Source organism: Antedon bifida, chromosome 5 (assembly GCF_963402885.1).
Source record: "Antedon bifida chromosome 5, ecAntBifi1.1, whole genome shotgun sequence".
Lineage (NCBI taxonomy): Eukaryota > Metazoa > Echinodermata > Crinoidea > Comatulida > Antedonidae > Antedon > Antedon bifida.
Genome location: NC_136230.1, coordinates 6,607,485 through 6,625,251, shown reverse-complemented (window position 1 = coordinate 6,625,251; position 17,767 = coordinate 6,607,485). Strand labels below are relative to the sequence as shown.

At 30.9% G+C, this 17,767-nt stretch overlaps 1 protein-coding gene and 1 long non-coding RNA gene across 2 annotated transcripts in view; one reads left to right on the top strand and one right to left on the bottom strand.

The window, feature by feature from the left end:
- The window catches only part of LOC144843093 (uncharacterized), a 175,982-nt gene that overhangs the window by 107,880 nt on the left and 50,335 nt on the right, over positions 1-17,767 (top strand). The window contains exon 8 of the mRNA XM_078699782.1: positions 7,881-8,015. Coding sequence (XP_078555908.1) covers positions 7,881-8,015 — 135 coding nt within the window. The remainder of the gene's footprint in view (positions 1-7,880; positions 8,016-17,767) is intronic.
- On the bottom strand, positions 2,819-5,761 carry LOC144843133 (uncharacterized). The gene is made up of 3 exons (XR_013612227.1): positions 5,574-5,761; positions 3,975-4,188; positions 2,819-3,517 (listed from the first exon to the last, which is right to left on the bottom strand). It is a non-coding gene; the product is annotated as an uncharacterized LOC144843133 (long non-coding RNA).

Below are 17,767 nucleotides of genomic sequence, written 5' to 3'. Positions count from 1 at the left end.
ACTGTACAGTCGATCGTCCTCTCACTGGCCCGGTCAACATAATCTACGCCTAGATTATTACAGTAATTAAAATACATATTTACAGAGATTTTTTTTTTTTTGCAGAAAAGTTATGTGTAGAGAAAGCAGTACTCGTATTAAAAACTAAGCAGGTTGTACTCTTGAACGCAAACTGGCAGGATATTTTAAATATTTTTTATTGTTGAAATGATGGAATCCTAACTTCATTTTCCACGAATTGGAGACAAAGACATATTACGATCCTTTTATTTAAATTTATTTGGATAGACCTCCATGTAAATTCATTAAAGGCTATATGATTGTTTTATATTTTAAAATGTGATAGAAAATCATTGTGCATAATGAGGACTAAGAATCTAATATTTACTTGCATTCTCATCTTTTTAAAATTGTATTTATAATGCTGGTAATGAGTTTACTATTGAAAAAGTCATGTTTCCACTTATCTCAAATTGTGGCACACCTCTAACCTTGTTAGAACTGACTGTGTTCTACATTATTCTGCTATATAATAGTGCTTCCACCATACTTCAACCTGGTAATTGAATAAATTTCACCGGGTAAAATTTAAACCAATTTGTCATCCTTTAACATAAAGTATCCTCCTGAAACATGTATTTGTACTGTACTTCATCTAATATCCATTACTTAATACTAATTTGGGTGATTTATGTCTAACTTCAGGAATGATCTGAGGCTAGAAAAACGAATTTCTGTACATATAATTTATATAAAAAATAAACCAATGTTTTCCTAATAACTTAACCCCTAGGTTGATAACTAACAAAGAAATTATTGAAATTGTGTTCTTACAATATAGGTGTACTGTATCTACATATGCATACTGCGTTGAAAAGAAGAATGTTTTATAGTTATTATAGGTTATTTCCAAATATTAAAGGTCTGAAATCTAACAGAATCTAAATGTTACCAAACTATGTTTTTGAAAATCTTTATGATATAATAATTATAATAATATGAACATAATATTAAATTATATTGACTATTTTTGATAATCATCATGTCCTTATAAATTCATTTATATTTATTTTGTGGTAATATAGTTCATATATTATGTATTAAATAAATTGGTAAGGCCCTATACTGTTTATATTTAAGGAAAGTTTATAATACACTATTATTTTATGCCTACCAATATTAGTATTAATTGTTTATGTAACTATTTTGTCTAATTGCATTGAATTTGTGTATAGGCCAATGGCATTAATGTTTTTCTCAAAGTAAATTAGCCTGAAAATGCCATATTTAGACACATAATTCATTGATTTCTGATATTCTGTACTTGTGTATGCATTACTAAAATAGTAGTTATTTTATTACTTTTATAATGTATGTATAAACATTTATTCATTTTTTTTTACATTTTTAAATTTAAAAATTATTAAAATACCTATCTACCTTTCTGTTATTGTTACTATTATAATATTTTTTGAGGCAGATTGATTTCAATAAAAAAAATTTAAAACAATTAATTTGACTTATACTGTACTATGTTAGTTCAGGAGATGAAGTGTGTGTGGGCAGAATCTGGTGTGTTGGTGATGTGAAAAAAATATTTTTTATCGATGTTTTTTGTATATGTTTTTAAGCAAAATTCTATCATAACCCTAATTTTTAATGTTCAATGTGATATTTATTGAAGTGCTTTGAATACGTTGATGAAATTTGGAGGTATGAAACTTTGTTAGGAGTAGAATAAGCTTCAAGCAATAAATGTTAAAAATATGTTTATATTACTCATTAATTAATAATAATTATTAATAAATTAATAGAAAACTAGAGAGGGCACTTTTCGACAAGAAAATGAATGTTTTTTTATGTGTGTTATTTTTCCGCTCGAGTTTATTCAATGTACTGTAATATACACTGTTACATACTATTTTATTTGGAAGTAATTATTTATGTGTGAATCTTCTTGAAGTTGTTTGAAAGCCTATCCTATTACTTCTTTTCTTCAGAAAACATCTAATTTAGGACTTAAAGTGACAAAAATACACCTCACATCACCAACCTCCAACACACCGGATTCTGCCCACACACACTTCATCTTCTGAACTAACATAGTACACTATAAGTCAAATTAATTGTTTTAAATTTTTTTTATTGAAATCAATCTGCCTCAAAAAATATTATAATAGTAACAATAACAGAAAGGAGATAGGTATTTTAATAATTTTTAAATTAAAAAATGTAAAAAAAAAAATGAATAAATGTTTATACATACATTATAAAAGTAATAAAATAACTACTATTTTAGTAATGCATACACAAGTACAGAATATCAGAAATCAATGAATTATGTGTCTAAATATGGCATTATTAGGCTAATTTGCTTTGAGAAAAACATTAATGCCATTGGCCTATACAAAAATCTAATGGAATTAGACAAAATAGTTACATAAACAATTAATACTAATATTGGTAGGCATAAAATAATAGTGTATATAAACTTTCCTTAAATATAAACAGTATAGGGCCTTACCAATTTATTTAATACATAATATATGAACTATATTACCACAAAATAAATATAAATGAATTTATAAGGACATGATGATTATCAAAAATAGTCAATATAATTTAATATTATGTTCATATTATTATAATTATTATATCATAAAGATTTTCAAAAACATAGTTTGGTAACATTTATTTTCTGTTAGATATCAGACCTTTAATATTTGGAAATAACCTATAATAACTATAAAACATTCTTCTTTTCAACGCAGTATGCATATGTAGATACAGTACACCTATAGTGTAAGAACACAATTCCAATAATTTCTTTGTTAGTTATCAACCTAGGGGTTAAGTTATTAGGAAAACATTGGTTTATTTTTTATATAAATTATATGTACAGAAATTCGTTTTTCTAGCCTCAGATCATTCCTGAAGTTAGACATAAATCACCCAAATTAGTATTAAGTAATGGATATTAGATGAAGTACAGTACAAATACATGTTTCAGGAGGATACTTTATGTTAAAGGATGATAATTAGTTTAAATTTTACCCCGGTGGAATTTATTCAATTACCAGGTTGAAGTATGGTGGAAGCACTATTATATAGCAGAATAATGTAGAACACAGTCAGTTCTAACAAGGTTAGAGGTGTGCCACAATTTGACTTTTTCAATAGTAAACTCATTACCAGCATTATAAATACAATTTTAAAAAGATGAGAATGCAAGTAAATATTAGATTCTTAGTCCTCATTATGCACAATGATTTTCTACTATCACATATTAAAATATAAAACAATCATATAGCCTTTAATGAATTTACATGGAGGTCTATCCAAATAAATTTAAATAAAAGGATCGTAATATGTCTTTGTCTCCAATTCGTGGAAAATGAAGTTAGGATTCCATCATTTCAACAATAAAAAATATTTAAAATATCCTGCCAGTTTGCGTTCAAGAGTACAACCTGCTTAGTTTTTAATACGAGTACTGCTTTCTCTACACATAACTTTTCTGAAAAAAAAAAAAATCTCTGTAATAATTACTTTAATTACTGTAATAATCTAGGCGTAGATTATGTTGACCGGGCCAGTGACAGGACGATCGACTGTACTACCATAAGTCCTCTAGGTGGATACAATTTATTTCTTGTCTACAAAGTGTACAGTAGTATGCTAATTAGGTAGTTGGAGTAGTTTAGAGAGATACATCTATTTATAAGAGAGTACTGTATATATCAAACTATCTGTGTTGGCCACCTTTGTATTTTTAGATATAATACCAATAGGTACCATGTATTGGGATGCAATTTAACAGTTATGAATAAAAAGCTGTGAAATATAAAATTATTAATTGAAAAAGAAAATTTAGGGTGATCATCCCAGTATTTAAAGTCTAAATTTGATACAACAATAGGCATAAACGATTTTTAAATTAACATGTATAAAAGCAAATTGAAAGCCCTACATACTCTGTATTTGGAGGAAATAAGCATAAGAGCAAATAAAGTCTTGACCACAGGGTGTAATTCACTATTTTAAATCAGTAGTATGGCTGTACTTATGTGTTGGACCATACTGTAATGTGGTCCAGGTTGACGGGCCAGGAATGATGGTAGTACCAGTATACCGTGTACTGTAGTTTAGCCTCAAGAAAATACTGATGATTCAGTATGATAATTTGTGCTGTGAAAGACAAAATTGTTGAATTGTGAAGAAAATATTGTAAAATATAACAAGGAAATTATAGTTTTATACTATAGTATAATTAAGGGGTAACCGTATATGATATAATAATAATAATAAATGCAATGGCAATTACTAATATTATGTATACAATATTACAGTTAAATTCATATATTATTTTATTATGATAAGGAAATCTGTTTTAGAATGACAAAAAGCCGTCCCAACCCAGATTTGAACCAAGCTATCGCCCAATAAAGCTATAAACAGAATACCATTATTGTAGCCGGACTTGGTAGCGTAGACCTACTCTACTAGGCCTAGTAAGATTAGCAAGAAGGATACAGGTCAACCCGTACCCATGCCAACTCGTACCCAACATTTTGGCTCACTCATACCCTCATGGGCTGGCTCGTACTCATCATGGGCTGGCCCGTACCTATGTTTAATGCTATTAAAAGTATATTTATATTCATTAAAAAGATTCATTCGGTTGGTATTCCAAATAAAATATAATAGTTAATTATATCTCAACAGTAACAGTAATAGTAATGGTAAATAAAATAATCGTTATTTACTAATATTACTATTACGGTTGAGATATAATTAACTATTATATTTTATATTTATATTACATACGGGTTGGTTTAGGTATGGGTTAGCCCAGGGTACGAGTTGACCAATTATTTGGGTACGAGTTAGCTAAGTTGGATGGCATGGGTACGGGTTTACCAGCACCCTAGCTAGAAGAATACGGATACGGGTCAACATGTACCAATTCCAACCCGGGCGTACCCATCATGGATGGGCTAGAATACTACTTACAGGTTAGGTTAGCCTAGCTTGGCTAACCCACCTCACCTCTCACATTTCCTGAAAAATAGGCCGAAAACGCGACCGAAATTACTACTCGAGCCCTAGGCCTACTTAATTTAAAATGAACTCTAGGCTAGGCCTAGCTAGTAGTAGTAGTGATGCGTAGTAGGCTAACACCGCTGGCTCTACGAGACCTTTTAATGCTCATATGATGGCTTTTTTTTGGGCGTACCCAATGCGATGGGGCGACTTTGTATTGGGCGACTTTGCGATGGGGCGACTTTGCGATGGGGCGACTTTGCGATGGGGCGACTTTGCGATGGGGCGACTTGACTGGATTCCTGTAGGCCTATGCCTTCTAGGCCAGATTTCCCATTCCCGCAGACCTATAGCCTATGTTCTTCTAGTAAGGCTAGTGGTTGTACCCTGGTCGACTCGTACCATGCCAACTCATACTTAACCTGAGTGTAGTAGGCCTAGCCTCTACGATATTGAGTATGCCCTGCTAAAAAGGTAGATGAGCTACTAAACTAATTACGTAATTCGTATAATCAATAACAATAACTGACTAGAAGGCCAAAAAGCAGAGGAAAACGCCTATCCATTCTTGCATGGCAATACGATAAACCTGCTACTATTCTGGTTGCCGAGTGGATTTTATATTGAATACACTATTATAACGTTACAAATTGTCTCTAGATAGGAACCTAATGACAGCGATATCGTGTATTAAAAGTACTTAATACAGTCAGACAGGTCTCTGGCAGACTGTCGACAGTCTTCCACACTGAGTGTACTAACAGCTACAGAATCGGGTGCATGTTTGAAGACATATGTATGTTTTTATCAGTCACCTGGTATCGGGATTCTATTTTAATTTAATTTTTTTTCATTTTATTGGACAATTGTAAATTGACAAGAGAAACGTAAGTTTGAAATGTTACAATCATGATTCCATTGTATATTGAAAAAGAGATACTAAAAATATATTGTATTTTTGGCGTTACGTTTTTTACATGACACTATGGTCTGAGTAATCAACACATTAATTGTACTTAACAAATAAAACGCTGCTATCCAAGCCACATTTATTCTTATTTTGTGCTATTAAGCGTCGATAATTCCAGTCTTATATCAGATGACCGCGATTGAAATTCAGAAAAAAAAGTGTTACTCTTGCTTGTGTGTTAGTTTCTACTTATTAACTGCATTAGGATGACTGAAAATCATAAATGTGTTATTATTTTTAAGATCCATTAGATATAGTCATTGCTTCTAGGACACCACTTGTGTCATCTAGCAGTTGCTTTCGAGGACTTCGATACGACAGAGACATCGGAGATTTATCAGTTGGAATATTATACAAGAATATTGATGGAAAAGATAACGTGACTTGGGATGATACTGGATATACAAGTGATGACTACGAGACGAGTCAAACGATAGGTATGCCAAACGGTAAAATATTTGACACAAGCAGCAGAATTGAATTCGCTGTACTCACCGATCTCACGTATCTAGGTGTTAATGACTTACATACTCAGACTGAGAGAGTTGGTGTTTTCTCATTTGAAGCAAAGCAAAATGGGGTAGTCGCAAATTCAGCAATTGTCTTGACATCCGCTTCTGGTGAGTAATTGCATGATATATCTCATCTTATCTTATATTTATACCATCATTTTCACTATTCAAAATTAACTCTTATTCTAGAACATTTTTATCTCTTATTCTTTGCAGCTGTAATTAGAATGGAGTACAGAACAATAGCAGTTGGCATTGGAGAGTCTGTCACTATCAACCTTAGTAAAGGTGGTGATCTTAACGATTTACGTTGGAGACATAATTACGGTGAGGAAATACACAATCTGAGGGGTAATACGTCTGCTGTGATTGAAAACATACGAAAAAAAGATGATGGCGTATATGAATGTTATACAGGTGATAGCCCGGATGGTAACCATGGTATCATGAGGCTGATTGTTAGAGGTAGGTAGAGGTTTTTAATTACAAATCATGACTTTTTGATTGAGTACGCTGTAAATGCGATTATCTAAATCTAAATCACTTTGCACAATGATATACAAAACAATTTGAAACTATTTGTTTGACGTTTTATTTTTTCAATTTGCAAACTAGTTTATATTTACCTTCAACTTTTTTCACAAATAATAGCTTACATACAATAGTTGAGCACAATTATTGGTTCAATAAGCATGGACTATTTCACTCATAAGAAAAGAACTCTGTTTCAATAAGTTATAAACACATTTTTTTTTAAACTTTAGTATTTTGGTGATATAATAATTATTTACCGTTACCGACGGAACGTTTTGAAACTATGATTAGCCATATATATAAAACAATAAAAGAATATCAAATTGAAAGTAGAATAAATGTCATAAATGACTTAGCATATCTAAAGAATAATGAAAATGAAAACAATAAATACTTGATTATGCATATAATAGGAACATAAAGTAACTAAATCGGAAAAAAGTATAATTATTAACCACACTTCATATATCTAGGGTCACATTTATCAAAACATCATCTTGACTATGTTTAAGTCATTTACTATATTTTCTTAAGTAAGCTTTCAAAACAACCAAGCAATGATTTTTACCAGGATTTCACCATCCGACTCAACAGGCTCCAATACAAAATGATGGAGATGATCTGATACCGGTTTCTTTTCTTTTTTGTGTTTGCCATTTTTGTTTAAACTTGTTTTTTTTAATGGAATGCAATTGGTCTTGTAGCTATATGGACGTACGTATCCGAAATAAAAGTAAAATGAATATCACTATAATCACGATCCAATAAAATCGCTTTCATAAAAGCAATGTATTTAGATTTTTTTTAAATTTGTTTATTAGCTTGTCCTTCACCAAAATGGAATCCTCCAAACTGTGAAATGGACTGTCCCGTATGTTATAATGGTGGAGTGTGTGACGATAAGACGGGTGTCTGTATTTGTCCATCTGGATTTAAAGGCGATGCTTGCGAAACTGGTAATAGCCTAATTTATATTTCTATAGCATGTAATTTATCATATTTAAGTTGATTTAATGCAATGAAGCGTACTTACAGTGCTATTTTTTTTCTTTATATTTTCTGTATGATGAAACTTTCTACGCTACCTACATACAAACATAAAGAAATAGAAAAGTTTAAAGGGCTATGTCATATTGTTTATTGACTTGTTACGACTACTACTACTCATGTTGAGTAGTTGAGAATTGATTAGATCATTAGGAGAAAAAAATTCAAAATCATTCTGGATTAAACTAAAACAAACAAAACAAAATTTTCCAAATAACATACATATTAATACATGGCGCACTCACTTCGAATCCTTATTTTATAATAATGAAAATAGAGATAATCAAAATGTAGAAAGTATCATTACTAATGAACCTGAACGAATTTGACCTAAATAATGACATTACAGTAGATGAGGTAATTCATGCCATTAAATCCCAACAAAACAGGTAAACCACCTGGAATCGATGGATTATTACCAGAACTTTTTATACACTCATCTCAAAATGTAATCAATCTAATAACAAAATTATATAATGTATAATACAGGACAGTTTCCACAGCAATGGGCAACCTGCCTTATTATCCCAATATTTTAAAAAGGTGACAAAGAACAACCAGAGAATTATAGAGGAATACCACTTATTCCTGTTTTTGCTAAAATTTTCTTACATATTATTAATAAAAGATTACAATTTTGGGCAGAAGATAATAACATTCTACCTCAGGAACAAGCCGGTTTTAGAAAGGGGTTCAGAACATCGGATAATGTATTTATTCTTAACACAATAATTAACAAATACCTAAGAAAAAATCGTGGGAAAGTATATGTTGCTTTCATTGACATCAATATCTTCACATAAAACTACAAAATTCAGGAGTAAAAGGAAAATGTTAAACGTTATTAATTCAATGTACAATAAGTTATCAGCACATGTTAAGGTCGACGGCAATATTAGTAATTCTTTCAAATGTTTAATAGGTATACAACAGGGTTCGCCACTCTCGTCTTTTTTATTTAATATTTTTATTAATGATTTGAGTGAAACATTAAATGAGGAAGGCGACGAGCATAGAATCCCAATAGGAAATCTAAAAATTAATCATTTACTCTATGCAGATGACCTTATATTGTTTGGTTATACCGTTTATGGTCGACCTTATATTATTTAAACAAGTTATCTACCTACTCTACAAGATGGGATGTAACTGTTAATGTTAACAAGAGTAATATTGTAGTGTTTAAGAATGGTGGTAATCTTAACAAATTTGAAAAATGGAATTACAATGGAAATACAGTTGACATTGTCAAATTCTTTAAATATTTAGGAGTTGTTTTCAACTCAAATGGTAATTGGAATAAAGCAAAAAAGAATACAATTGTCAACAAGCTAATAAAGCTTTGTTCACATTAAAGGGATTGACCCATAGGCGTTTTGGCAACCTCCAAGTTATTATATGGAACCATATTTGATGTTAAGATTATGCCAATCTTACTTTATGGTAGTGAAATATGGGGTTTAAATGATATATCAGTATTAGAGAAAGTTCATCTAAGATTCTGTAAATACATTCTAGGAATAGGTAATTCTGCACCAAGTGTTGCAGTGAGAGGAGAATGTGGAAGATTTACTATCCAAATTCAAATTATCATTAATATAATTCGTTACTGGCTAAGAGTAATCCAAATGGATAATGACAAATTTATTAAACAATGTTATGATTTTCAATATAGAAAAGCTCAAAGAAATGAGCAATATTGGGCCAATGACGTAAAACAAATACTATGCATAAATGGATTTGGTAACATATGGTACTCACAACAGGTTAATAATATATATACTTTTATTTCAAATTTTAAACAAAGGCTTACAGACATTGAACGACAGAAATTCTATGAAGATACTAGGCTACACTCTAAGCTCCAATATTACAAACACATTAAATATAATTTTGGAATTGAAGAATATCTAACTAAAGTAACAACTTACAAACATAGACAAATTATGACTAATATAAGACTAGGAATATTAGAATTAGAAATTAAAAAAGGAAGATGGAATTGTATAAATAGAAATGAAAGATTATGCAAATTATGTGCTTTACAATCAATTGAAGATGAATATCATTTCACTTTAGTTTGTCCATTTTATTCAGATATTAGAACTAAATTCATAATTTCATAAAATTAAAATATATTTATCTTATGTCTACCACAAATTCTGATCTTATTGGAAAATATTTATTTTTTTCATTTAAACGTAGAACAGAATTTTTAAACGCACTCAAATTATATTTATTTAATATTGTATTACATTGTATATTATTTGGGCCAAAGGCCATATATAATAAATGTTTCTTGGATCTCCAAGAAAGAAGAAGAAGTTTACTTCCTTTTATTAGTATACCGTAAATCTTCTAATTGTAACCCTAATTGCAATTCGTTGATTGTTTTTAGGGTGGGTTACTATTAGAAGGAGGGTTACTATTAGAGTAGTGGGTTACTATTAGAAGATTTACGGTATTTCTGGTAACCCCGTACTTTTTTCTTATGTACAGTATTGTTATTGAAATTTATTTTGATCAAATACATAATACAATTAAAATAATAATATATATAATTATATAAGTTGTGTTTATGTTTAGGCCTAAATGTAAATATAAAAATAATTATATAATCGTCCTCAACCTTAACTAGAAACAGCAGAACATTGGATGTGGCCTTCTGTGGACCCAGGGCAATCAGCAGTGCAGTGACTATCCAGATCAGCACACTGGAAGACAATACCAATAGCCTTTTCGAATGAGTAAACACACTATTCTGATCCCTTACCATTACACCATATCACTGTCTGAAAGTGATTTTGTGATTAAACTATATATGTTTACCTTTGACAATGATCTGAACGAATGCAACATCGGTACACACCCTAATTCATCGCCCTCTCACGCATGAAGAAACAGAACAGAAACGGTCTGCTCATTATACCTCCTACGATTTTGTTTTATGGCGATACAAAAAATGAGTCTACTCGTGAAGAATATATACATCTTTAAATAAAAATGAATAACAAATAACCATACGTTTTATATATCAAATAATTGAATAAACAAAGATTTTTCAAGTCATTGCCATCGAGCAAAAGGTCTGGCAATCTCCGATGTAATCTTATATACAAAGTCATATGTCTTATTTTTAATTTTTTAGGTTGTGGAAATGACGAGTTGGGGCGTGACTGCGACTTTTTTTGTTTTCCAAATTGCGGAGGATATCTTTGGTGTCCACCTGATCCAGTTGGTTGTGCATGCATCAATGGTTTTGGAGGAAACGATTGCAATACAGGTTGTTATGTAATAATTGTTGTTATTTTGGCTAAGACAAAAATCAAAAGACAGTAGACCAATTAAAACTGCGTGTTTTCTATATTTTTTAGCTTAACACTACCGTATTGCAACAATTCGATTTTGGTTTAATAATTTAGAAATAGATATTTAATAATAAAAATGTCCTGAAAGCTGTTTTTTTATAGAATACAACGTTGTTACCTACATACATAATGATTTCCGAATGGACAATTTGGAAGAATGTAAAAATCATGTATCCACTATATTTGTCACAATCACGTTGAAAGATACCTTCACATCTCAGCTGTTTCTGATACTATTATGACATTTTAATATTTTACTTGACATCACCAAGGCTTTTGATTTAGTAACTACACATATATTTCCTCTGTGGTCTTACGGCCTGATGATTCTCTTTAGGATTGGATACCTACCTAAACTGCATTATCACATATAGATAAAAGTCACTTGTACGGCGCTGAACCATTTCCTATCACAAACAAGAACGTGCCCTTGCCTCAATTTCTTTGGCACGTTATTTGAAACCCTCGCCATCAAACGTTCCTTCTCTGCGTACAAGGTATCTACAGTATCTCATCAAAGGTTATCTTATTGATATTAAAATCTTTATCTTAAAATCTTAAATCTTTTTAAGAGTGCATGGCTGGATACTATGGAGCGGATTGTCGCCATGAATGTTACTGTGACGACAGTGATTGTAATACATACAATGGATGTTCATCCGGATCAGACTGTTCGTTTGGATACACTGGTGATACTTGTCAAGGTACTGTATACTCTAAAAGTATATACTTCTGTGAAAGTACCACAATTTGTTACTTAGCAAAATAGAATTTTGTTAAGTATAGTTATTAGCTATGGAGCGGATTGACGAAAAAATGTAACTGTGACGACAGCCAGTGTAATTAAGTAGCAGCGGGGAGCAACTCCCTGGTAGCAGGGTGTACTTCTGGGTCAACACGTGTTTCTGGTTACACAGGCAATAACTGTCTAGGTACAGTAATAGTATATCAGTTCTTGTCTTTGTCTTTTTTTCATTTTCTCCCTTTCAGAGACTTTATTCAATAATATTTAATTCGACTCATTTCTCCTTTTGATCATATATACAAGATTTAGAAAACATTTTCTCAGTGTCATGCATTTTAGATTATAACCTTGCATAAAAATAAGCAGTACCATAATTTCTATTACATACAATACAGTTTAATCAAAGACAGTAGAAATTGAAATACTTCTCATTCAAGAATCAAGAAACTGTACAGAAAAACGATAACTTCTTGGTAAATAACATTAGTCAACTGTACATCATTTCCTTTAATTTAAATGGTTTAAAAACTGATTTTTTGTGTAGTTCCCGAGGCATGTCCGTCTGGATTCTTCGGTGTTTTGTGTAATTACCCATGTCACTGCAGAGGATCTGCAGATTGTAATCGAGACGGAAGTTGCCCTAATGAATGTAATGAGGCTTGGGCTGGATCAAACTGTAGTATAGGTAGGTAACTTACATATCCGTACATTGGAATTACTAATTTGTTGATTTTGGGTGTTAAAATAAAAAATAATCGCTTTTGATCTTAAAAATGATACAATAATGGAAAAACTAAAACATATAGACCTATCTTTTCTTTTGGAATAGTCTTCTGTACATTTTCTTTTCAAAATTATAGCATTACCGTACAGTTCTGAACCGCCAACTATCGTGTACCAGACAGCATCCACCCTAGCATTTGACGTCACTTGGATTCCTGGTGAAGACTATGGAACAGGAACAATTACAAAGCGGAAGCTATCGTATAAATCATCGGAGATGGATTCATTTATATCAGTAACTGAACCAGATGATGATGTATTTATTGTTAATAATCTTATCCCAAATACACAATATCAATTCTACTCTCAATTTTCGAGGATGGTTGGTGGTATTGAAGTAGATGGCCCAAGTAGTGCACTTGGATCAACAAACACCACCACAGGTAAGCCTTTAATACAATTAAATCCGCAAACTTCCAATCATGTATTATCTTACTCAGTAATATGTTTTCTTTTCAGCTTTTGGGCTTACTATAAGTGTAAGATGCGGTTGTACTTCACCATAACTTATGCATCTTTGTTCAACAACTGAAAGGTTTGTATTGTATGCCTAGGACTAAGTCATACTTAATTAATGTATAATATTATGCAAAAGTAAAAATGTGTGGAAAGGATATATATATATATATATATATATATCCTTTCCACACATTTTTACTTTTGCATAATATTATACATTAATTAAGTATGACTTAGTCCTAGGCATACAAATTAATGTTCTTTGCCTGATTTGTTTATATATATATATATATAAATGAATATGTATGTAGTTAAGTATTTTAATTTATATACAATTGGTTATTTTAAATAGAGGATTTAATAACAAAAAATCTTAAGAAGTAAATACTTTGTATTAATGGTATGATACTAAGGTTAAAATTAAGATATCAATGAGGAAAAACAGAAAATAACGAAAAAAGGTAGAACATTTTTAGAAAATATGTAATGAAACATTGAATGAATAAAGGTGGTGGTGAACCACACAAGATAAATAAAAAAAATATAATGCAAACGTTTCTTCAATAATTTTATATTTCAGGATATTTTGGATGGTTATTGTTATGGACTTTTGTTATTGTTGAACTTGGAACTTGAAAAGATCTGTTCTGGACGTTTTCAAGGAGAAAAACTGTTACGATTTTATTTTAATATTTGTTTTACTCAGAATTCTCATGGTTTTAATAACAGCATTTTAAAAATACAGTAAAAGAGGAGCATTTTAATAATGTTAATCTAATTCAGTCCACTGCGCTTTGTTCATATTAAGATTTCAATATATATATTTTTGAAATCCGTACTAACAAATTTATTACCCCTTTGATTGTCATGTTTTGCAAGTATTGACATAATTGACATTCGGGATTTTACTAACAATTGTAATTATTTTAGAATAATACAAATAAACAAGGTCATATACATGGCTGCAGTTAGCGTGCTCAAATTTGAGTTAGTATTTACCGACCGACCAACCGAACGACCGACCGACCAACTAACTAACCGACCGACCAACCAACCAACCGACCGACATAGTGAGCTGTAAAGTCGCGTTTGCACGCGACTAAAAACTAACATACCAAAAGGTTTAGATTGATTTTTAAAAATGAGCATTGTGTATGCTAAAAACTTCATTTTTAGGTCAAAGATATACTTCTAAAATGTATTGGTTGAGGCAATTCATTACTTTTTCTTGTTTTCTAATTTTTGCAAACTGCATTCCATATTATGTAATTAGATATGTAGATGTACAGTAGTTAAGTTAAAACATAGACATAGGTGTTCACTCAAATGCGCTTGCATGTATAATAGAGCTATACATTTTATTTTAGTTTTATAATTTAATTATTTAGTTAAAGGTTCATTAAAGGTTCGGAGTGAGAAAACGTAATACACTTTTATTTTGTGTATGATTGAATTAAATGTCACTAATAATAAATAATAACAAATAACCTTAAATATTATTCGGTAGCATTTTACAAACAATAAAGTTAGAATGCTTTAAAAAAAATATGGCTTTAATGTATTTTTGTTGTATTTACCTGGTATATACTGTATACGTTTATCTTATGCTTGTGTTTCTATTTTCTAATCAAATCAATCAAATCCGAAAACGGGCACTTTTAACATCATCAAATTGAGATATATATGTTTTATATTATAATTTACCTACCTAGGCAAACGACTAGTTATTTTGACGATTCAAATTCTATACAAAATACTGCAAATCACATTGAACTAATAGGCCTATTACCAGTATATTTTAACAGTATGAAAAAAAGCATAAAGTACATTCAATGTCTTATCGCGCCTCGAAATATTGTTCTTCATAAGCGCGCTAAGTTTGGTATTCTATCGGACGATATTTTATCGTACCTGTGTAATATGGAAAATCTTAATTAAAAGACTGAAATCAAATGAAATTATTTATATAAAATCGTTATTTAAAAAAAATACATTTATTTATCTGTCAATACCAAAACAAACAAATTTGAAAGGCAAATTAGTTACGATAATCAACCAACTTAATTAAGATCTACAATTACCGACATTAAGTTTAATTTAACTAATTAATTAAATTAATACGGAGACCCAGATCAACTCACTGTCTTACTTCTCGTCTGCGTCCGCGCACATGCACAACACATTTTAAATCTATATATAAATTATGGTTAATTCTGACATAGGCGAGCACAATGCAAAAACTTCGGTACAAATCTCCGCCTTGGATACCTACCTTATCTATCTCAGATGTACCGCGAAACGTAGATTTGATAACATTAATGTGCAGTTCGACGCTATTTTTCCATATTTCTATCTTAGCAAGATATTATAAAGAGTTTTTTAACAACATTTATGATTTCAACAGTAGATTTTCTACTCAATTTCAATTCTTGGTGGTCAAGTTATTTCCGGGTTTATGATAAGTTCACCTTGCAGAAACTTGGTTTCAACTATTTTCACTCTTTTATACATAAGGGAGCAGTTAAAATAATAGATTTGACCCTAAAGGTGACTGGAAACAGGCACTTTCCATCAATCAATACAGTGTCCCTTTGGAAGACGGAAGAAAAAAACAGATACTATAGTAGGACTGGAGCTTAAGTTGGCCATTAGTCATAGCCATTTTAGTTTTTTGTTTATTTTAGGAACGGACCGCGCGTGTGAAAGGTACAGTAGTTAATAAATAAAAATTATACTGCAAATTAATAAAGATCAAATTAAATATACGCCATAAAGAATCGGAATATATTGTGAAGAATAGTATTATAAAATTACATAGGGAGATTTGATGATAAGACATTAATCGAGTGAAATCCCGATAGCTGAGTTTTATTAAGTAAGCTGGCAGGAATAACTGTAGGCTATCTGTGTCCTGTTAGGACCGAGATGTCTGCCCATGTTGCAAGCCGTAATGTCTTCTTTCTTGGGCCGAAATGGCCCACTCTGTCACGGCAGTTAGTTTCAAAAGATGTTTAAATTAAATAATGTATTAATACTTATTAGGATGATATTTATTAAATAAACGCCTCTCCAATAAAACATCACTTTGAATAATAATCACGACGCCAACCCAACTATCTAATAAACGTCCATCCCATCCACATTTATAATAACACAATTATACTATTTGTAGTAGAATTCATCGCACTGTTATCTACAATTTACCAAGCATTTGTTATTCTTTTTTACCACTTTTCATATCTATTAGATAGAGGATTTCATTTGATTATAAATGTTACCATATTATTAAAACTAAAAAATTTAACATATATCCCTCGAATAAGCCCCTCCCTCGAGTCAAATGAACTCCGCCTCCCCACCTCCGCCCTATAAGGGCCCTACCAAATAATAAAGACTATACTTTAAAATGTTATTAATCATCTAAGACACTGTGAAACAGAATAGTTTAGTTTTACGAATGTCAAGCATTTTCAATAATGGTAACCGACAGAAAACTTAAAAGAAGAACATTATCATTCCGAGAACCATCGTCTACACTTCCTAGTAATTATAATTATTATTATGGTACAGTATAAACTGTCAAAAAAGGAAAACATTTAAATTAAGTTTATGTTTAAATGATTGTAGATCGATTCTTTTTGCGAATGAATGCCATAACTGTTCCATTTAAGTGTTAAATATAAGACAATTATTTGTAAAAGATATAGTCACGAGTTGATAAAACCACACAAGGAAACACTTTGTATTATTAATACGTAGGCCTACGTATCATCCATCCGGATGATGATACAACGAACTCGTTATAGTTACTTTAGCCGTACTTTATCCTTTGGAAAAGTCTGAATACACAAACTATAATATAATAACTTACGTCCACCTATATAATATTATTAGATAACTCTGACTTTCTCGCTGTCAATTCTTCTACAACCAAAATATTCACACCCCTAACGCCAATGTTCGGAAATTCGAAACACTCCCGCTTTGTGACGAATTAACATGAATAACCACTACAAAACAATCTATATTTAATAATATTACAGTAATTAAATGTTCAGACGTCTGAAGGACTTTTACGTAATATATTATCTTATTTAGAAGAAAAATTGCGATCTTTCTACATTACCATTACCATTACATGGCCTTAAGAACAAGATTGTCCTTCCCAGGCTTTACATCCACAACAATTATACATTGTTAATCCTCGAAAGGTACTGTGCCCCCTTTAACCCAGGTTCAAGTACTAGAACGAAAATATCCAATCTTTGAACGTTGTACTATTTGAACAATCCCAGAATGCAAGGAT